General features: G+C 40.5%; 1 protein-coding gene across 1 annotated transcript; it reads left to right on the top strand.

The window, feature by feature from the left end:
• The first annotated feature begins 527 nt into the window (after positions 1-527).
• Positions 528-1,605, top strand: LOC147170453 (chitinase-3-like protein 2). Its single transcript, XM_086081444.1, has 6 exons — positions 528-668; positions 757-854; positions 929-1,016; positions 1,131-1,253; positions 1,326-1,391; positions 1,477-1,605. The coding sequence occupies exons 1-6, from the start codon at positions 573-575 to the stop codon at positions 1,603-1,605; spliced, it is 600 nt and encodes a 199-aa protein (XP_085937570.1). The 5' UTR covers positions 528-572.
• The last annotated feature ends 22,181 nt before the right edge of the window (positions 1,606-23,786 follow it).

Genomic DNA, 23,786 nt, shown 5'->3' with positions numbered 1-23,786 from the left:
CAACAACAAAAAGGCAAAACGCCATTGACATGCTAAAAGTTAGCATTGACAGACAGTTGTTTTTGAAGCAAAGGATATTTGATATTTTTGGATATTTGATATATGACATTACAGTAGAAGAATAAGTCCAATTCTTCTTTGTTTGTGTTTGCATGACTGTATGATACTGCCCCCCAGTGGACAGGACACAGCAGAAGGATCAGCACAATGAACTGGACTGCAGCACTAAATCATAGCATAAAAACTGTTTCATACTTTACGTTCTGTTCAATTACATCATACTCAATATTATACCGCACTAGTTTTCCTGATTAAAAATCACAAACACACAATGTTTTGATTTTGGGTCGGCTGGAACGAATTAATGGCACTTTGATTCATTTCAATGGGGGGAAAGATGATTTGCCATACAAGCGTTTTCAGATACAAGTCACAGAACAACATTTGGAAAAAGTCACAATTGGAAGCAAACAACACTTTTTGTTCTTCAAGACAACTTTCCTTTCTTCCCGTTTACCAGATTCACACCAGCAAACAGGGCCATTTTTATCCAGTCTGTCATTGACATCCTGATGATTGAGCCTTTCGACGGCGTCAACATCGTGTGGGTGTTTAAAGTTGGTGTCAATCAACCAAGTGACAGGCAAAGGTTCACACTTCTCATGAAGGTCTGACCTTGAAATGATCCTCCTCTAAATGGGCAGCAAATTTGTTGCGTGTTTGGCAAAGACTTGACCATGTGGTTCTGCTCAACAGGAATTGAAAACCGCGCTGGGTACGAAACTGCTCACCGCAAGCGTCTCAGCTGTGAAACTCGAAATCGACCAAAGTTATGAAGTCCTATCACTTGCCAGGTAAACACAAAAATCAGTTGGCAGCAAAGCTGCATTTATAACAAGACTGGCAAAAACTCGTGTGTGTATTTTAGTATTGTCAACTTCTTCAATGTGATAACCTTCGACCGTGATAGAACTCCTGTTCCACCTGTCAGTGACCCAGCTCCATTCCCCAATGCAGTAAGTAGGCAGAATTGGATCGATGCTAAAAAATGCAAGTGGGTTGTAGTTTCGACAACCTTGGCCGAAGCATTCTGTCCTCCTGTCCATCAACATTTTTTTGGTGTACTTTAGCAATTTTCAATGCGGTACTGGTTCAGCCAGGGTGCACCAAAAGAAAAGCTCAACATGGGAATCGCTTCGTATGGTTTTGACACAAACCCCTCCGCTAATCCGAGTATCAAGGCCAAATACGAGGTAAGATGTGATACTGTGGATCATTCCGAGCAATGAGAAGACATGATGTGAAAATCTGAACGGGACTTTCAGGAGTGCAGTCTCAGTCCACCTCCAACGACAATTAGCGTCGACAGTGATGCGACCATTCAGGCCAAGGTAATCACATTTCAAGCGGATACTTTTGTTCCTCATTCCGCCATTAATGCTCCCCCCCCACACCCCCCCTCTGATGCCCATCCAGGTCAAGTACATCGTAAATGCTCAATTTGGAGGAGCCTTTGTCAAGTCTCTGGACCTGGATGACTTCAATGGAAACTTCTGTGGTCAAGGTCAATATCCTGTCATCCACCTGATCAAGAACATCATCTAAGAGAAAGCGTCGCTCGCTTCCCACAAGGTCTGCGGTGAAGGGAACTATCCTGTCAAATCACAAATCACGTCACTTCCTACTTGTGGCATTTGGGTTGAGGGCTGATCTAATGCACCACTCGCTTATTGCAATTTGACAAAACCTCACAAAAGCAGCCATTTGGCACAATAGCAAGAAACATACAGAAGGTCGATCACTCTTCACTTTCCTCCAGACAAAAACAATTTGCTTACCTACACGTTCATTTTTGCAGCACTTCACACGCAAAATTCATCCAATAACATGCCAAAAATGCAAACTTTCAAACCAAGAACTCGTACTCACAAGATGATTTGTAGTCGACAAAGGCCTGGTACACAAAACTATTGTGTTCCACCACTATCTGGCATGATCACAAATGTGAACACAAACTCTGTTGTGTTACCTGAGTGGAGCGGCTTGCTGTCCGAAAATATATATTTTTTCTTTGGGACATTCGGACACGCCGACAAAATGGCTTCACGCCCTTAGAAGTGTGTGCATTGGGACACAGCCCAAGTTGATGATCGGGCCTCGTTCTAATTTGTGCAATTTAACCAAATGCTGAACATTTGCTCTTTGATATTTTTCCATTTTGTAATCATGACATGATGCGCTTGATGCAGTAGACAACAAGCGTCAGTCTGCATTCATTGGCCATTAACGCTTTATCAGCTGATTGTGTGAAAGAAAATTCAATAAAATGTGTCAAGACACAACAAATTCCTTCTTGATTGTTTCTTCAAGTGTCTCCAAGTAATGCTGTATGTTAAATTTGTCTCTTCAAAATAGCCATAGTACCAAACATAACAACATAAGCAAATACATCTATTCTGTAAATTTGTGTTACTTCCCTGGTTGGCAGTTTGTAATTGTTACTATTAGGAAACATTGTCTTATGTTTTGGAGCGTAAACTCAACAGTATGTGTGTTTGTGTGTGTAGATAAGGGAGTGGACATTTAGTGAAAATGAGTTAGAAGCAGTGTCTATATTTGTTTGCATGTTTACATGCACAATAGATCCCATTAGCAGTGTTGTTTTGTCTTTTAGGTATAGTCTAAAAGATTGAAGGTTGTTGGAAGGATAATGCCGTTTTAGACTGTGACTCCTGCTCCATCCTAAAAGACTCCAATACTTTCTGCTAGCCAGCATGAATAAATCGATTCGTTTTGGCTGAGCTATGTGCCAGTGTTTTAAGAGAAAGAGGGAGGGAGAAAAAGGAATACAAGATGAGAAGAACATGCACTAGGGAAGTATTAAAAAACACAGAACGATATTTTCTTAGCTATGAAAATGTGTCTGATTGATTCTCTGGTGGGTATTACTGGTGAGATTGCATGCTTCATAAGAACAAATGCATAGCTCTGAGTCCAGCACTTTCAAACCATGTGACCCACGGGCAGAAGTGACAACATTGAGTCAAATATGTACAAAAATGTGTTTCTTTTTTAGTGGCTACATATTATGCACACCGCATCACCTTATCAGGTCAGAGCATAACCATCACAATGAACCATGATAAAGTGGCAGTCCAGGAATTACCTCAGTTGCGAGATAAAGATACCATGGCATCCTTTTTGCTGGCAAAGTCTCTGCTCTCCTCAAAATAGCTACGACATAACTGTTTTGAGAAGCAGGACACTCTGCTTGCAAACAACTTAAACACATTACAGATTGTAATGTGCAGAGGTGGACTAGTTGAAAAGCAAAATAGAAACTGATTAAATAAATACCTGATGATTATTCTGCCCTGATTATTAATAAAAAGATACTCTGGACACAGTTAACAGTGGTTAAATAATATACCTTAGTCTACAAAACAGAGTGAAATGGCCACCTTAAAGTGAGACACCAGATAAACAGTTTGAGACATGAGACAAAATCACCCCAACAGCATTTTTAAGAAAGAGTACACGTTCAAATAATATGATTCCAATAATTACTTTGTTAAAAATGCATTGACAAGACCTCATAAATATGATTGAATTTGTGAATTTCGCAAGCCGTGATAGCTCACTGGCGACGCCCTCTTTTTTGACTGTGTATACGTGACGTCATTGGACGAAGGAGTCGTCTTCACTCTGGAGGTGGCGATGACGAGCTGTCAGAAAGTTGGTCGCTCTGTTTTTATTGTTAAATTGAAGCAGTCTAATAGTACACAAAAGACAAGGACATATATGTTTAATGCAGAAAACTCATAATTTTGATCAGTCTTGTAGACATATTACAGAGTCCAATTGTGTTATACTGACAGCTAGCTTAAAGGGACAGCAATGTGAAAAATCAACTTTTTGGTGCTTTTAGTCATGTTAAAATGCTAATTCCTCACCAAAAACATCACCAAAGCCCCTCTACGCACGCCCACTTTCTCTGAGACCTCCATGGGAGAGTGACAAAAGTAGCCTTTTCAGTAAACATTCTGTCCAAATGAATTCAAAGCAATCAATTATCCTTCACATTTGCAATGTCAAAGTGCAATGACTATTGGCCGTCTTAAAATCCCAGAAAAGGTTCTGGCTGATACTTGTGTAAACTACAAGTAAAAGTTTTGCGCTGCCACACTGAATCAATGTAGTGGTTAGTGCTCTCTAAGCAACAGTTAGACGGTTCGTGACCAACTCTGGTGATTTCTGAATGTCTTGCGTTGCGTAGCCATTCGGAGCAGTTTTCAAACGCAGAGCCACAACTGGAGACTGCAGCCAGCTCGCGGCAAGCACACGGGGAGAGGCGGGGTTTTACTGAACCACATTAGAAAACTAACCAGCAAAATACCTCATATTTAATTAAAAATGACATCGCTATGGTGTCAAAGGTAAAATGTATACATTATATGCCTATAGTGAACTGCGGAAGGGCTTAAAATATCGTGGTGTAATCCCTTAAAATTGAAATGTAGTCAGCTTTACCATCTTCAAGCTGCCAAGTTTTATGGATTGTCCGTATTTTGTTATCAAAATCACCTAACGCTGCCACGTTGCACCCAGTGCTCGAGTGACACACTGCGTCACTGCTCATTCATTAACAGCGAATCTAGCGGATGAGTCGGTACTATTCATATCAGAACGCTGAAGAGAAGGAAAGCGAGGAGATCGAGTGTGACCTACTGCGACCGAGCGATTTATTCCGCCGACAGAGTGCCATAGGAAATTGTTTGATGCTGAAATGGGATGGAATAAAGCCCCATTTGAATAACCAATATGATGTTCTTTCGTCTTTCTGTCACTGGCGAGAGGTTACCGGCTATAAGTAGTCGACTTGTCTGTGTGTGTTATCATTAGTGTTGTTCCGATACCGATACTGGTATCGGCAGAGGCCCAGATACTGCATTAAAACAGTGGTATCGGTATCGGTGAGTACTAACAAGTAACATGCAGATACCATTAATTCTTTTTTTTTCTTTCTTTTTTTTCTCTTAGATACCATTAATTCTGTCGCTAATATAGGACTTTGGATGTAGCATCTTGTGTCTTGCTCATGCACGACATTCACTGATGTGTGACATGTTCACTGCATGCCGAGCTAACATCCATCAGGTAAACAATATAGGTTGATGATGTCATATTCATTTTGTCGATAGAGCGGCTTGGGAAGATTTTTGGCGCGTAATTTAAAAATCATGAAATACTCAGTTAATATGTATTGATTCAGGTAACTGGGGGGAGTGCTAGTGGCATCTAAATTTTTTAAATCCAAATTCTAATCTTCACTCTAGTTGTAATGTCATAAAGCATATTTAATGAACAATTTTTCAGACTTTTCAAAATGTAGACCTTTTTTTCAGCTTAGACAAGAGACATCCTTTTAAATTTCTAACAAAAATGTTCAGGGAGCTCCCAAGGTTATCAGTAAGTCTTCAAAAGTTAAATGGAAACTTAAACAAGTAAATACCATCGCTCTCTATGGGTTTCTACAGTAAAAAAAAAAATCCCAAATTTAAAAATACCTGAAATCTTAAACCTTAACATTTCTTTGTTTTAATGTTGAACAAAAACAAATGGTTTCAGAACGTTCCCAGAGTCAGCAGCATCTCTTATAAAGTTAACTGAAAATTTAAATAAATAGCTCCCTGAGATTAAAATGGTTTTAGATTTTCCTTATATCGGCCATCAGATAAAAAAAAAAAAAAAGGCCGATACTGATATTCGTCAAATTGCTCAATATCGGCGCTGATAATCAGTCAGGGCGATTATCTGTCTATCCCTAATGGTAATTAATAATATCATGTTCCTACAGATGGTATTGGAATAAATATGAATAGTCAACCATGCGAGTTGTGGCCTCACACACCCTTGTTTTGTCAAAGTCATTTCTGCTCATCAGTGCCAGAATGCTGTTTTGGGAGATGCGTTTCAAAATGTGCGATGTCAGACTAGCAGCATTGATTAATTTGGCCACAGAGTCATAGATGTCAAAAAGATTAGATGACTAAATCACCAGAGTGGCCTCATTAGTTAGCACACCATAGAATGACTCAGCTCCATTTAAAAGGCCCGATGGATCACACCCAAAGAACAGTCGGGTGAGTTTTGCATCATTTATAAATATTTTCTAGTGACACTGTTATAACATTGATGTTTGGGCAATTTAAGATGCTGACAAAGGAAACAAACAGGCCCGATCTGTTTGATGACCTATTTGGCCCTAATGTGATGCTGGTTGTCACATGCTCAAAATTCTTGTAGTATAAAGTGCTATTCATGAACTCTTAACTGTAGTTAGATTGGAAAAGAATGGGTGCTAAATAAAAGCAGAGTATGGAGTTGGGGGTTGGCATAAATACCGTTATTTGTGGACTATAAGCCACTACTTTCTCCCATGGTTTGAACCCTGTGGCTTTTAATGTGTGTGAGTTTTTACTGACGAGCTTCAAGTCTCGTCCCATCTGACCAAGGAAATTACCGAACATGTCACTGTGGCCCAATGAAAATGTCTGAGTCCGCCCTCATACTGAAAATTCATTAGTCATTTGCGGTTGGCATGCACACGCGTGACGATGTGGAGAATTTGTGTGTATCGCAATGTGCGGCTGTGAGCAATTGACCTTTCGCAAACCGCCTCCAAAACGGTCAAGTTTCGTTAAGCTCGTCTCCGCTCCATTGAAATCCATTGAAAAATTGATCCACAAAACATCTGTCCCTACCAAAAAAGTTCCAACAATCTGTGGAGCTCCAAAAAGGAAAAGGGTGAAGAGGTGTGCACATGGATTGTGTAAATTGAACATGAAGAATCCCAAGAGTTTGTCAGGTGGAGTCATATTCTTTCCATTACCATCATCTGATCCTCCTCTGGCGGCGCATGTCCTGTGGCCGCCTCCTGATCTTGTATTGTTGCCGCACAACCTGTGGTTGCCTTTGGATCCTATTCTGGCAGCGCACGACCTACGGCTGCCTTCGGATCCTCCTCTGCCAGTGCATGACCTGCGGCCGCCTTTGGATCATCTTCCGGCGGTGCACATCCTGTGGCTGCCTCCAGATCTTGTGTTGGCGGTGCACATGCTGTGGCCGCCTCCTGATTTTCTTTTGGTGGCCCACATCCTACGGCTGCCTCCTGATCTTGCTTCGGCGGTGGAAGGCCTGCGGCCGTCCTCCGATCCTCCCCCGGCGACGCACGTCTTGCGGCTTTCTGTTCCTGATCTGGTGGTGCACGACCTTCAGCCGCCTTCTGCTTTTCGTGCTTGTGCGGCATAGACCATGCTGCGGCCGTCTTCTTCTCCAGTGTGGCGCCTGGGCCACCCTCCAGGCATCCAGGATGCCCTCGGGACTGCCCCGAGGGGCAATCAGTGTTCTTGCCTGCTTAGACTCTTTTTGGACTGTCTGGGACAACTGGGAGCCATCCCTTGAGGTTGGGGTACTGTCATGTTTTGGATTGGGTTTTGGTCCCTGTGTCTCGTCAAGCGTTATAAGGTCCACCTGTGTTTGTCGTCCCTCACCCCTGTGTCAACCAATCAGTGCCCTCAGCCACGTGTGTCTTGCCCAGGTGTTTCTTGTTGTGTCAATTACTGAGTGGGTATTTAGTCTCCTATTTTCGTTTTGGTCTACGTCGCTCCATTGTTGTTGTTAACTTGTCACACCCACATATTGTTTTCTTGCCCATATTCTTGCAAAGTCTTGCTCGGTTTTGTTGTTACTCTGACTTAAACTCTAGATTTTTTGTCTCTTTTGTTTTAGTTACCAGTTCACCTCCTCATTTTTGTTTATCAAACTTCAGTCTATTACCTGCATTCTTGCCTCGCTTCTCTGCATTTTGAGTCCACCCTCCAACCCCACCGGAAACACAACACTGACAGTCCCATCCCGCTTTTCCAGGAAGGCCTCCTACATCTGTGGACACCCTGTCACACTGAGTTGAGAGTTCTGTCCTCCTCCTGCATGACCACCCACTCTGCAGTATGACAGTCTCGTCTCCATGCAGCTTCTTTTCAGTGACTACATCACACGGTGGCCGAGAAAGGGCATCAGTATTTATGTGCTGAGCCTCGGCTCAATAAACTACATTGAAGTAGAAGGATTGAAGCTTCTCCAGCAATGGCTGAACAAGGGTGCACCAATGCAAGAAAATCCCTTGACTTTACAAATCTGTAGTAGTCAGTAGTGTGGGGCTAGTCCTAAGAAACTCTTGAGCTATTTCTGGTCCCTTGGAACCAGCCAGTCTCTTAAGGTGCCAATCTTCTCCTCCTACTGATGCCACCATGGTCCACTCTATGTCTCAAGAACTTTTTTATTTTAGACCGAGCTCAGTATTGTTCGTTCGGTAATCTTACTGATTCAACATGTCATCATCATTGCTCTCTCTCTCTTTATTTTTTTATATATATTTTGTGTGTGTTTGTGTGCGTGCGTGTGTGCGTGAGTTTGTGCTCATTAATTCACCTGAAACCTGTTAGAAATCCCATACCCTTCACTTTAACCTAATACTTCAGAATCCTGCGAGAGTCGTGAAGTTGCCAGGACACCAGAGGAAGAATCAAAGAAAAGCAAGATGAAACAAAGTGAAATCCAGCATTGATCAGAAACCACACACTACCCACAGAGTTACAAGCCAGAATATTTCACCAACCCCAGAACCATCTAAATTCCAACAGTTTAGGGAGACCTCAAGAGACCAAAGGAAAGACTGAAGAGAGGAAGGAAGGATAGAGAAAGCAGAGTGAGATCCACAAACACCAGCCTCCACCGATTTAACGACCAGAGGTAGAAACTAATCCTGTTTGAATTTCGGTAGATGCTGGTGTGGTGGATCTGGCACCTCAAGAGACCAAAGGAAAGACTGAAGAGAGGAAGGAAGGAAGGATAGAGAAAGCAGAGTTTGATCCACAGATATCAGCTTCCACCGATTCAACGACCAGAGGAAGAAGCAGATTGTGTTTGAATTTCGATAGATGCTGGTGTGGTGGATCTGGCATGCATGAGAACCTCCACCAAAGAGAAAAGCCGTCGACCCCGGCCAGACAGGGCAAGCGCAACTCCCAGGGTCCCCCAGGCCGTGGCAGCGCCAAGCCAAAAGCCTCGGGCCCCGCAGGGGCCCACCGGCCGGAGGGCAAAACCAGGAGCCCGGAGCGCCCGCCACCCCATTACGGCCCGCGCCCCAAGCCCAATGCAGCAGAACGGGGCATGGCAGGCCCACCAGGCACCCCACAGACCGCGTTGTTGTCGGCGAAACTTTGTAATATCTTTAGTTAAAACAGGCGGTTGGAGCGTACCCCGAAATGCTGGAATTTGTTTCTTTACCATATTTTTGACTTGCAGATACATTTCAGTTTTCTATTTTGTATTTTTGGAGAAAGTTTGTATGGGATATAAACATATTATCTGAGAAAAGATGGTGGATATGTGTAATTCCTTTCTGCTCCCACGCACCTAAATAAAACGATTGATTGTTAAGTGGAAAGTCGGGGTTATGCCATATGTGAGAAAGCCCGCAGGGCTCCAATTGAGATGTAAGATTTCTAGTGTCTTTCACCAGGCAGTCAGGGTGGCGAAAATCATTGGGTTTTTAAAACAATTGTGTCACTTAATCGATGTTGTAATAAAGAGGAAGTCTGGAAGTCTGAGGTTTGTTGCAGTCCTTCTGTTCTAGTTCCAGCCAACAGTTGGTATCTCTGTTGGATTGTGCCCATAGAATGAGATATTGTAGCCGGTTATCTATATAGTAGTGCATACAATTTGGTGCCTCTAAACCTACTTTGGATTTGCTTTCCTGTAGAATAGATAGACTAATCTTTGCTTCTTTTTTTTTATTCCAGTAGAATTTTGTAATGGCCGAGTCTAGCGATTGGAACCAGTTAGACGTAGGTTTAAATGGAAACATTGAGAATAAATCATTTATTTTGGGTAAAACTTTCATTTTAATGGTGGCTATTCACCATATTAGAGAAATAGAAAACATATTCTAGCGCTCCAGGTCAATGTGAATGCTAGTTTAGTTTAAATGAATTAAATCAGTAAATTTAGGTGACATTTTTATGCCTAAGTGTTTTAAATTACCTATGGGAAAAGAGTAGTGTGGGTCCTGGCTTGCAGATGGAATTTCTGCAATAGGTAGTAATGTTGATTTTGTCCAGTTAATAGAATAATCTGATAAATATGAGAATTTAGTTATTAAGTTAAATACTGTCCCAAGAACTTAAACAAAAGTTACAATTAACCTGTTGCCATGCATCCAACAGAATAAAACATGGTTCTCTACAAATATATCAGCTTTGTGTTCAACCATCCAAGAACAGATTTCACAACAAATACTAGATGAGATTTAAATGCAGACCTTCAGATTTAATTTGAGGGTACTTACATTCAAATCAAGTAAACGCTGAAGGAATTATAACAGATTGTGTATACTGTATGCATCCCTAGTTTTCAAACACAGTGGCCGGCTAGTTGCATGTTGTCATCGCAGATCATCGGGTTATACCAAGTTTCCACAATAATCAAAACATCTCAATATGTGTGCATATGTTTACTTGTGTAGTATGTGAATGAGGGTGATGCCAGAATACATCGTGGTTCAAGTGCCCCCCCAAGTCATTTCTGATCAAGTTCGGTGTGCTCTGTCCATAGAATTACTGGACTGTTGGATTTAGTGGAAAAACACATTATTGTGCTCAGTTGGGGGTGTTAAAATATTTGACAGATGTAATGTGATTATCAGACATGGTAATATTGAGCTGCTCATATTGCAATCTATTTCAAGCCTGTACGACACTTCAAAACATCTGGAAATACCATTCAAATATACAAGACTACAGACAATATGTAAAAGCTATTAAAATGTGTGGTACATAAAACCGTGAGAAACATTATTGTCAGGCAGATTCATAGCAAAAAGCTCAAGCTGTAATGTGTTTAAATGCTGTACTAGTAATAAGAAAATGTTTTTGACACATTTTTAAATTGTTGCATATTAAGGGTGTTGTAGTGGTTGGCAAAGTGATGAGATTTGGTTATCTGTGGTGTGCAACAAAAATATGAAAGGGAGTGTTTTACAAAACTTAGAGGCTTTATTTGATAAATAATTATAACATTAATTTCTATCCACGAAACAGCAACCACAAACCGAACAAAGGCAACAATGACATAAGAAACGTACACTAAGTTATGAACGCAAATATAACAATAGATGTGAAAAATAGTATCACTGTGTTGGGAAGCCACAAATGGAATTTTCATCTGAGGGCAAGGGGACAGCACTAAAGGATGGCACGGCCAGAGAGTAAATTAGTTATAATGGAATGGAGGAAAAATGGTGAAGGAAGAGATATATTTCATGTGTATGGTGGGAGGCTATATGAAGTGTACAGATGGAGAAATTGAAGAACAAAAAATAGCACAGCAAGCTGAAGCAGAACACCCTGAAGACACACTCTATGGGAAGAAAAAGACACAGCACAGAGACACACTCCCAAAAAGAATTGACATACATAAACACACACATTCAGTGTGTGGCACTTCCCCTGGAGGTAACTCAGTCACTGAGGGGTCAGCCATTTATCCTGTCCCATTACTGCAGACACTGCTGTGAAATTGTCCAATAAATCAGTGTCTTTGAGCAGCAGAGCTCCCCCTGCTGACCAGCCACTTGTTGTATACAAGTCCAATTTAGGCTCGCACACGGCAGACACGCTATCCAATTTAGCTTCCTCAAGAGCAAGGAAACAACTTACTATGTAGTTTGTTCACATTATGTTGGTTGGTTATTGGTAATATTGTCAAACACAGCTGGTGATAGGAGGCAAAGTTTCTGGGTAATTTGCTTGAGCTTTAAAGGGGACATATCGTGGAAAATGACATGTATGGCATAAGCACCTTTCATAGCAGTCTGGCCGAGGAAGGAATCAATATAAAAAGGTAAGGTGTCAAGGTGTTGAAAGTCTCACAGGGAACTAAAAGGTCTTGAATATATGCAGGAGGGGTGTTAGGAAAAATCGATTCAGCAATATATCGCGATATTACAGCGCGCAATTCTCGAATCGATTCGATATGTGGCCGAATCGATTTTTAAACATCAATTTTTTATGGGAATATTCAACAAAACGTCTTACTTAGGGTTAGGATTCACACATTAAGCATGGAAGAATGTTATATTAATGGAACATTAAGCCTTAATATTTCATTTCAGTGCTGTTCAAACATGAAACAGACTGCAACTGTTTGTTAAAGTGGCTCAGTTATAAGCATGAATTTTCAGATAAATAAATATATTTTCATACAAATTTTACAATGTACATGTACAAGTTTACTGATTAGTATTTTGTAAATTAGAGTAAAAAAATAACCCTCAATAATCAATTTATAGATTCGTATTGGGATTAATCGGTATCGAATCGTGACCTATGAATCGTGATACGAATTGAATCGCCAGGTACTAGGCAATTCACACCCCTAATATGCATTATTGTGGTACCAGTAATAACTGAAACAGCAGCATTCTGGAGCAGTTCTAGCTGGCAGATATTTTCTTTTTGTTAGACCTGTAAAATAGGGTGATCACATTTTCAAAATTAAAAACCGACACACTACAATTTAGCTGAAAATCGAATTCTCACCAAGAACTATTTACTGTAAAACACATTTAATTGCTAGTCAATCTGGTGACCAGGGGTTGTGGTATTGCTTTAGTTAATGCTATCTTGGTTGACAGTTCAACAGTGTTAAACAAGACAATGCACTCACATTATCCAACGTTTTCTGCTGCTTCCCGCCGTGTCTCGTGTAATTGCGCGCGATAATGTGGCATTCAAAACGACAAAAACACAGAACGTGTGCTCAACAGAGAAGCAGAAAGAGAGGTGGACTTCCTTTGATTGAACTCCCGTCCACTCCCACAGCTTCTGCTTCTGTTTCATGCAGCATCCATTTTTAGGTTGTCAAAAAAAAAAAGGATGTGCCGTGTCATATATAATCCACATTCATTATAAATTTCTCCTCGTCCATGTTAGCTGGTGTTTAAACAGTGAATTAAGCATTAAGCATTATGGCGTCTTGCTGACAGGATCTGGCGAGTATTTTATTCTGAAAAGTTTCTTATTTTGAAAATGCGTTGGCTTTCCTGTCCCGCTTGATATGTTCTGTGCTAGTTTGCCATTTGACAGATGCCGACGGATGCGTCGTCCGGCAAAAATAGAAAAAAGGTCTATCCGTGCGCCGGGCTCCGGCACGACGCAGCTGGTCCGCCGGAGCCGAGCGGAGACACAATGCACACGCATGCGGTGTAATCCCGGAGTTAGGCTAGAAGCACTATATTTCCTTTCATTTCTGATTCTTAGACACAGAAGCAGGAAGTAGTTCTAGCTCTGGTATGACGAAAAAAACGGCTGTTAGCGATTTCATGTAGTTGCATGACAACTTTGTGATTGACATACTGTACTTCTTTTGTATATGGACTAAGGGTGTCTAAATGATCGCGTTAATATCACGTTAACTTAAAGTGCCTTTAACGGCACTCATTTTTTTCACGCCGATTAACGACCGCCCCTTTTTTGGAAAGCCTCTCCTCAGGGATTCCAATCATGACACAGCAGAAACGTCCACGTCAAAATTACCCAAAAGAAATGCACTGTACTACACTGGAGCTAAATCACACAATGTTTAAAGGGCAGAATGTTAACGTGGAAGAGCCATTTGGACTGTGTAGCACTTCCACCGTTAGCCGTTAGCAACGAGCTAGTTTGTTCCAGCTCTCCAAGACGTGTCCGTGGCACTCTCAAACCCTGTGAGAGCCAAGAGCCGAATTGACACCGTCTAGTCAGTTGGAGTGACCCCAAGCCACTTGATCTTTAGCTGTGAGGCATATTTTGTTCTGCAACTCCAGGAAATAGCTCGTCTTTCTTGACTCCCTCGCAGCAAAGCGGCTTGCGCCTTGCAGTAAAGCGGTGTCACTTTACAATCTATGCGCATCTGAGAACTTAACAAAATAAAAGCATTCAAGGTTGTTCAAAGGAGTCACTATAACACAATTTAGCAGTAACGAATTAAATAATAATGTATTGGCGTCAAGTTGTATTTTACAATTTTTAAAATGTGCAGAAGTTCGCAAGTTACTTCATGTTAAAAATTTGATAGCTCATAGTATGAAAATATATTTTATGTTTCGTTTCCAGTAAAGTTGTGTCATTTTAAAATGTGCATCTCTATTGAACTTAAAAAAATAAAAATGTTCAACGTTGTGCAAAGGAGTCACTGTAACACAATTTAGCAGTAATAAATTAAACTAGAGCTGTGGGAAGCTATAAAGGGCCCTCGCAGCCCGGGCCATTTTGGGGTACTTGCACGTTGGGGTACTGGCACGTTTTGGGTAGTGGCACGTTTTGGGTAGTGGCACATTCGAAGCTTTGAAAATGGCATAATAAACCTTTGTCACACCGCGGTGAGGTTGTCTCGTCTGGGCTTTTAATGTCTTGTCATTTCCTGTTTTATCTTGAAAATTCTGACTCTCCTTTCGTTTCAGGTCACTTGCCCTTCCTCATGTGGTGTCAGTGTCAACCCTGATTCCTGATTGTGTCCACCTGTTTCCCATTACCCTCATGTGTTAAATGGTCTGCATCTCCCCCGTCTTGTACCAAAGTGTTTTCGTCAGAGTCACTCTAGCCAGGCACAGTCGTAGTCCTCAGCCTTGTTGTCCTGTCTTCTGTGTGACCTTTTGTTTGTAACTTTGTATAGCCGCAGTATAGTTTTAGTTTAGGAGTGATTTTGTTTTGTTTGTAGATTCGACATCCTCCCTTTTGGAGCACCTTTAGTTTAACATTTTATAGCCTTTGTTTTTCCCTCTAGACGAGGAGTTTTGTTTAGTAAATATCTGCCTTGGCGGCAAACTCCTATCTAGCGCCTGAGCCCTAAATCTGCCACGTCTTGTCAACCTTTACATATTATGGATTGGTTTTTTTTGTCAGGTGTGATGAGTGTGCAAAGCTCAATGAGTTTTGCTCAATGTTAAGACCCTCAAAATCAGCGTCCGTTTTATTTTTTGGTAATGAGTTGCCCCGATTTTAAAGTACATATATACACATCATTGTTAGTTTTACTCATAGCACAATATTGCTTTTATTTTCCATACAGGACATAATAAATGAATAAATAAATAAAAAGTACATATGTATGGATAGGTCTGATGCCACTAAAAATTTTTGGAGCATTTACCGAGGAGTTATTACATATTTCGTCTTTCATGGAAAAGGAAATATGAAACAAAAACTATGATGCCCCGCCACCGTCATGTAGTTGTTTCCCCCTTTTGTTGACCGAGGTCAATCGAATCAAACGTGTAGGAGAAATGGGCAACAGAATGTAAATGTGCAAAAATCAGCAACAAACGGACATTCAAAAATTCGTAACGCACTTCCTGTTCATTTAAGCATATGGGTCCAAGATACTTTTTTGTAGGTCTTGGGCTCCCTCATATACCCAAATGTTTTCGCAGATTTAGCTTAAACGTACAACCGGGGCTGCTTTGTTAAAAGAAAATTACGGGGCGCTAGTGAGTAATTTTTGTAAAAATCGCCCAATACATGGTAAAATATTGCTCATTTTGCCAGGCCAGATGTGTGTGCCAAGTTTCATGAGTTTCTGTGCATGTTTAGGTCCTCAAAATTGGCGTTGTTTTCTTGGCGAACAGTACCTTGCCACGCCCACAGCGATTCGCGAAAACTCACAAACTTGTGACATCATGAAGGCCTAAACACTCTTCTGAGCAAATATGAGATAGATTCAATTAATGTGGTTGGGAAAAAAAAGAAAAGAAAAAATGTTTAAAAATAAATAAATAAAATTCCTTGTAGGTGGCGCTATCAGTACGAATAAATATAAGTTTGTAGATGTATTCAGACCTGGACTCTCATCAAATGTGTAAAATTTTGAGAAGATAGTTAACGCAGCTTTTATTTTCACGGTGAATCATCAGACTTCGTGGCACCGTAACTGCGACGCCCTATGGCAAAAAGTTACAATATTCAATGTTGGGCATGATCAACATCTTAAGGCTTTTCGGACAAATTTTCAACTGGATCCCTCAAACGGGCTCGGCACAATAGATACAAATGTAAAGTATGACATTTCTTGTCACCACTAGGTGGCGCTACATGTATAACCGAATATTATCATATAGATGTTTTCAGGACGTGGCTATTAAGATGCCTAATAAGTTTGGGATTTTTTGGAGCTTCTACAGCGGAGTTATTAAGCATTTTATCTTTTTTGATGAAGGAAATATTAAAGGCAAAATTTGAGGCCCCACCCCCGTCATATAGTATTTCAAAAAGTCAAGATTTGGTCTTGAGATGATCCATGCCAAGTTAGAAGTAAATCAAATGAAAACTGAAAAAGAAAAAGAATGACCACAGTGAATGTGCAAAATTGGGCCAAAATTGGACATTGAAAAATTCATAGCCTACTACTTTAGGATATGGCTTAACGTTGGCTTTTTTATGTGTCTCGGGGCGCTTCACTTGCCTGCCAATTTTTGTAGCTCTCGGTCAAACATGGCGGGATTGGTTCATATTTTTTCAATCTACAAAGGCATACCATGTATCCATTTCCTCATGTAATGTGGATAAACACTGCTGATAACCGCTGTACTGAACTGATCTTGCATGCTGCTGTTTTGTTGTGACATTACCTTATTACTCATTATTTGACTATGTAGCAGCTGAACCTCAAACACTAATCCCCCAAAATCTCACTGCAAGCTATCAAGTCATATGATATGTCAGATGAGGCGTCCATGTGTTGCTTGAGGAAAACTGTTTTAAACAAACACGGTGGATCGGACGTGACAAGTAGGTTTCATCAACCAACCTGGAGGGTGGGCATGGATTGTCTGTGTCAAGATGAGAGACCAGAATAATAGATGCAGTACGGTATATGCTCATCATGAATGACAAAATCTTATTTCCTAAAAAGCCTCATAGTGTTTGGAATCATAGTCTATCTTGGTCTCTGTGATTTGGAAGTACTGTGTTTTTCCTTCATCATGGAAGGATTCGTGGTTTGAATTTGTGTGGTTCATGGGCTTGTGTGTCATTCACGTGGTACTTTATCTGTCACTGTTTTGTGCTTCTCATTGGCTATTGTATAGTAATCAGACCCAAGTTTGAATCTTTACATAGACCTTTTGTTGAAAAAAAAATGATTTTTTTTATTTTTTATCTGATGTTTATAACTAACTGCAGCCCCACTACCACCACACAGCACCCTCCATAGCTGTTTCATGGCCAGTGGGACGATTTAAAAAATATATACTACACATAATAATAATAATAATAATAATAATAATAAAAATGCATTAAAGGAATTGATTTCTGCAATGATCCGGAGGTTTTCAAAATCACATTATATTACCTGCGCCAATACTTAGAAGTAGTTCTAGCAAGCGTAAAGTTTAGCCTACTTTCAACCACCAAATTGTCAAGTTGGGGGCATGTCAAAGAAAACAGCCTCAGTTTTCAAATAAGTGCATCGACACTTGTGTCAGCACGAAAACCAGGTTATGTCCGTCTGAGCGCAGCTGTGCTGTCTATGAGTATAGAGCCCATAATGTTGTCCTTTGTTTCTACATTCATTGCCATATTATTTACATAATAACGAGGAACCATTTAATTGTAGTTGAATTTGCCATTGAAATAATAAACTTGTGAAAAATCAGGTAATGCCGCTATTAAGACTTCAGAAGCCAACTCAAGGCTAACACCCAACAATACTTCATCATTAGTGTTGCTTCTGGCTCTACAGTTTTACAGAAGTGAAATAGCTTTGAGCTTTGTTGCTTGAGTGCTTGGGAGTTGCCAGAATATTAAATATTTATGTAATGTTACGTTGAACCAGAGTAGTATTTGATTCATTTATTTGCTCTGCAAAAATGTGTCGTCTCTCAAGTTCGTTAATTTTTCCAACACTTGAAGAAATGACAAGCACTCTATCAGTCTTCTACTGGCGACAATCCTGCCTAAAAGCAATACTTACAGCTGTGATTCTCTTTGCATGCATATCCAGCATTTGTCAGGTAATGATGTCAAAAGAGAGCACTTTATTGTGGATTATTTTTTAGCACTATGTGTAAGGTGTATAATATTCATGTTGTGACCTTGTCTTTGTATATTGTTGACGTGTGTTTTAAACGCTCCATTTTCACATACAGTTTGGGCATTTGTGCTCAAAATGCTTTAGACAACCTTTGAGGACAGGATCCATCAAAGCAAATGATTGCCCGGAATATGTGCTTCCATGCCCACAATGGAGACCGAATCCTTTCAGCCGTGGAATCATAGGTGTTAAACTTCACACTCTGGCTGCGGTATGTGTCGTTTCACCTCTGTACTTAAGACTCTGATACCGGCAAATTTAACTTCACCACCTTCATCGCTCAGCAGTCCCTTTTTCATCAGACATGGATCTGCATATAGGCCATTTAAATGTTGCACATACAATAAGCTGAATAATACCATCTGGAACTTCTTAACTTGTGTATGTTGCTGTTCCTGTGTTAATACTGTTGTGGTTTGAGTTTGGTTAGTTTTGTTGTGTTTTGTCTATCATGATCTGTGTTTTGTTTGGTTAGGTATCAGTTGTCATGTGTCCCTGTTGTCATTGTGCTCATTATCCAGGTCCCCTTGTGTCTTCCAATCAACACCCTCTGCCTCTTGTCTTATGTCCAGGTGTTGTCTCGTTAGTTTGCTTCTATTCTCTTCCCTTCTTTCCCTGCAGTCTTTGTTGGATAATGCGTTTGCGTTACTGTCTTGGTTAGTTGTCCCGTCTTTGTCCGAGTCAGCCTAGTGTGTTTTGTTTGTTACTTTGTATATGCTTTTGATCTTTTGTTTATGACATTCTGCAAACCAGCCTTGCCTCCCCACTTCCTGCATTTGGGTCCTCAACCCTCCACACACAACAATTAGCTTCTCCACGTCTGATTTAAAAGAAACAAAAGAATGTTGTTTCTTTTTGTACTAAATCCCCAAGATATGAATGAACACAATCAATTTGTTCTAAGAGGCTTTTCTTTTGTCCTTATATATTGCATTTCATTTCTAAAGGTTAGGACTTTTTAAACACCTCCAGTCATCCCTCCATTTTCCGAACTGCTTCTCCTTACGAGGGTCCACACCACTCATTCTAAATGATGCATCAAAAACAGCAACACTTTTGAACTATTGTGAATTTTCGACACAGCAAACTTCAAGTTGTTGTTGTGTGGAGCTCGCTAGGTGACAGTTGACGCTGTCGAAGCGGCCACAGCAAGTGCTGGCCACACGGCGATACTGAGCTGCACTTCTATATACCTTTGGCCTTGCCCTTAAACATTTCTGACAGAAAAAAAGCCAGCGTTTGCCCCACAATGGCAGCATCAGCAGTGTTTGTCTTTGGTTGGTATTGGCCCAAGGCGAACATATTAACTAGTAGGCTCGACTCTTGATCCATCTCTTTTTTAAGCTGCGTTGGTGCAGTGCTGCCCCCTATCGGTTTAGCAGATCATCATATGACTGGCTCCTTGTAATACAGCTTGTGTTGCACGGCATTATAAGGTATTGAAAAATACAGAAATACCAAAAATAAAAAAAGAATAAATAAATAAAAAGACACTCACTTAAAGGATCAATTCTTCGGATCGGCACAAACTGTATCACGACATATTGCCAAATGATATTTTGTCCCAGCCCTAATGCATAATAATGAATATGCTCTACAAGATCTTCAGGAGATTTTTTTTAGGAACTCCAGCAATGATCACAATACGGCACTAACGATCACCATCTTATCAGTGCTGAGCACTTGATCTCCCGTTGTCCAGCGAGTGCACATTAACGCCTCAAATAAATACACGGACTGAGCATCGACTAAAGCATGTTTACGCCTGTCGATTGGGGTGAGTACAGACGGTCCCTCTCATTCCATGTATTTTTGACAGGCTTTGCGTCATAAAGCATTCGCTGAATATGTGGAAGGGTTTAGCGCAAGGTGGATGGAGGTGCCCAGCTCTGCATATTATCACTCATGAAGGTTAATACAATCATGAAGTGCTTGCTGTCACGATTTGATATTTTTTTATTAATAAATTAACCACATTAACGTCAGTGAATAAAAGTGAAAACAAAACAATTTCAATTAGCCAACCTTTAACTGCAGCTGGTTTGATTGTCATGCATAGCCACGCTTGCAGCAGAGGGATTTTATGCTTCAGTGGCTGCTATTCCTCGTATCAAGTAGATGAATGGTTGTGTTCATGAGGCTTGACTGAGGTCACACAGTCCAAGTGCCAGTGAGAAAAAGAAATACGATCTTCTCATCCATTTCCCATCTCTCTTACCTTCTCCTCGTTCACCTGTTAACCTCCCTTTGGAAATCCAACAGTGTCTTTGTGCATCACTGATCACACACGAGTATCCTAAAATGGAATAGTCTGATAGAGCCCAGCACATATTTACAGAATCGAAATGTGATAGGATAGATCTGTGGGAGAATTTTCAAGGGACACAGGTCATTTCACACAATGTTTAGTCATTAAATGAATGTCTTTAAAACTTTTAGGACTGTGTTGTAAAACTTAAATCTTATACAGTTTGAGCATAGCTTCTTTTTTAATGTCACTATAGTTCCTCAAAAGCTTAAGGCCTGCCTCACACCACGCATGCATCCAAACTCCACTTGGACTCGACTTCCATTCATTATATGTATACCCGGTGCCACATCTACCACTTACCTCAAGCGTCACCATTACATCCGCAGGTAAATATGACATTATAAATGTGGTTAAGTTTTTGTCATCATGTATATATGTATATACTTAATTTCTTTGTCTTTGCGGCAGAGGAGCAACCAGCTGTGTGTGTGTGTGGGTGTGGGTGCGCGCGCGGGTGAAAGCTTATCTGTATTTCGATTGGTTGAAATCTGCGACGTAGCCACATTGTGCAACTACAATCTAAATTTTGAATCGACGGAAAAACAGCCTCGGCTACTCATGAAAAATTGCTCCAAAGTCCACAAATTGCATGAGATTTCAATAGGGCAGTGTGCGTTTAGTCTTGCTAAATCCAATAGATTTGACAAAATTTATTACGGTATGGATCAGTGGTCCTCAACATTTGGACCATAATATGTAAGTTGTGAGCAATCTGGTTCTTAAAAATAGCTTTTTGTTCGTTCGTCCAAGTAACTGGTAGGATATGTTGTGGTGTCTTTGTGTCCACACTAAGCAGAAGGAGGAAAGGGGAGGTTACAGACATACAGCACAGAGAGCACACAAACTGGAAGGAGGGAGAGATAGGGTGCAAGAGAGCATTACTATATAGTGAGCGATTACATATGCTGAGGTGGAAAAATCAACATCAAACTTTTTTTTTAAATCACAAAATAACAAAAGCTATTAAAAAGATGGGAAGATGTGTTCTTAAAAAAAAGTGATCAACAACAAATTATAATGTTAGATTAATTAAATTTGAACATACAAAAACATATTCAACCTTTTGTATTTAACTTAGAAATAACAACAGAATTTGTATTTAATACTTATATATAATATTTATTTGGGTGAGTAAAAAAAAAAAAAAACAAGATGGCTGCATATGTGTTCATTAAACAATGGCAAATCTTGATTTTCTTCAAAAATATTTACAATTACATTGAGAAATGTCACACTAACTTCAGTCTAAATGAATCTAAAAGTTTTGTTTTCCCCCAACCAACTTTTCTGACCTTGAAGAGAGGAACCTGGTTGCCAGGTGTTTCTCTTGATCCTGTTGTAATTTGCCATTAGCTTCACATTAATCCAGGAAGATTTGTGGACTGACCCCTCATCAAATCATTTACTTCAGTGAATCAATTTAGCCTGACACACACAGTTTATTAATCAGATGGCGTGGCTGGATAAATGGCTCAATCAGAAGAGGAGCAAAGAGAGACACAGAAGCGTTCTGGCTGAAAGCGGGATAGGATCTGTGGTAGAACTTGCTTTCTGTGCAATTCCACCACTCTCCTAGTGTCAAATTATAAGCTATAGAGTGACTAATGATTAACATCACATCATTTTCTCTAAAAACAAACAAACAAAAGACTACTAAGAGTTAGTTAAAGCTGTACTTCCTATACTTTATAAAACAGAAAGACAACTGTGAGCCACATTGCTCTTCAGACACTGCGCATGCACAAGAATGGAATCTTCCATTGACTGTTGTGTTGATAGTTTGTGATCGTATAGTAAGGCTATGTACGATGGATTAAATTATTTTGGATAAATGGATGGATGGATGGATGGATGGTATCCTTAAGAGACATTGGATGATGGGTGGATGGCTGGGTGGAGGGATTAATTGTATCCTTAAAATACATTGGATGGATAGAATTTAAAAGTGTTTTTGATAACATATCTGTGACATCCACAAGAATCACAAATTATAGTACACTTTACAGGCCATGTTTTTCCTTGCTAAAATCGGTCCATTTTGCGAGAGCAGCCATGTCTCTTGCATTCAGCCCAAAAGACACTGGGCCAGTGGCGAGAATTGATTTGTTACCATGACAATGATAGTTGAGCTTAGGGTGGTTGCACTTAGCACCCTAAATCTTAAAAAGTGACTGTGAACAGCGAAGCACACACGAGCACTTACAAGACATTATGGATTCGATTTTACCTTGTGAATGCAGCACTTTGTCATCAAGCCACCAAATTAAACTTGACAGTAACTCTTCTGTCAATAAAGTAACTAAATTACTTTGTAAATCAAGTAATTAGTAAAGTAATGAAGTTACTTTTTACTATGGCAACACTGCTTGTAATTGTTTGAAGCTATACAATGCTAATACACAGTCCCAACAACTGAAGTATTGAGGGAAATGTATTGTCATACCAACACGCATTTCCAAATGAAATTACAGAAAATACGATACCCAAGTTCTCAGCTTAATACAGTAAGTGCTAAGACTTCTGAAAATGATAAATGGGAGTGGTGGTTGTGGGGGTGTTGCTGCTGGGTCTTCAGAGCTGGGTTGCATTGTTTGAATGTAACAGTCTAACAGCTTCTGGAAAGAAGAAGTTCCTTGGTCTGGTAATACTGCCTCCTGCTTGAGAAGAAAGCATGGATGAGGATTTATGCAGGAGGGGTTAGCTCCATGCTGATTGGTCCATTCACATTTCTCAGCTTTTTGTCCTTCTCTCCTCTGACTCCCTCTCACACCACTAAACTCCTTTCATCTATGTGAATTCTCCAGTTGCCACCTTGATCCCATTCCATCTATTCTCCCTGTGTTTCTACTCTCAACCCTTTCATCACCAATGTCATTGTTCGCAATGTGTTCCACTACCGGTGAATCGTCCGCAAGCTTCACTATATGATAGCTTAGGAATTTTGCACGGCAGTTATAGGGGGCTCAGTACACAGCCCTGGGGGAAGTGCTGAAGGTGGTGAAGGGGGAGACGTTGTTGTGGATCCTGTGGTCTGTTGGTCATGGAGTCCAGGACCCTGTTCTCCAGTGATGGACTCAGCTCAAGAATGTTCAGCTTTTGCACCAGGATCTGTTGGATGATAGGATTGAAGGTGGAGGAGAACCCCATGTGACAAATTTAGACCAGTCACCCTCATTTTTTTCCCCTTCCCTTAACATTTCACTCTTGGAAATATGCGCCTGGTCAACCTAGGGTGGGGTGAGATGTCTCCGCTCTCCCCTTCAAACCTAAGCCAGAGACAGTCCAA

This window comes from Leptonotus elevatus, chromosome 7, assembly GCF_054856555.1.
Source record: "Leptonotus elevatus isolate MCC_2025b chromosome 7, RoL_Lele_1.0, whole genome shotgun sequence".
Taxonomy (NCBI): Eukaryota; Metazoa; Chordata; class Actinopteri; order Syngnathiformes; family Syngnathidae; genus Leptonotus; species Leptonotus elevatus.
Note: the sequence above shows the minus strand (reverse complement) of the source record. Positions and strands in the feature narration are given on the sequence as shown.

What these genes read in the sequence shown, in the direction of transcription:
- LOC147170453 (XM_086081444.1), top strand. Translation starts at nt 573, where the DNA reads ATGATTGAGCCTTTCGACGGCGTCAACATCGTGTGGGTGTTTAAAGTT. An exon ending in GGTTCACACTTCTCATGAAG is followed by an intron (nt 669 to 756) that starts GTCTGACCTTGA and finishes TCTGCTCAACAG; the next exon opens with GAATTGAAAACCGCGCTGGG. An exon ending in ATGCGACCATTCAGGCCAAG is followed by an intron (nt 1,392 to 1,476) that starts GTAATCACATTT and finishes ATGCCCATCCAG; the next exon opens with GTCAAGTACATCGTAAATGC.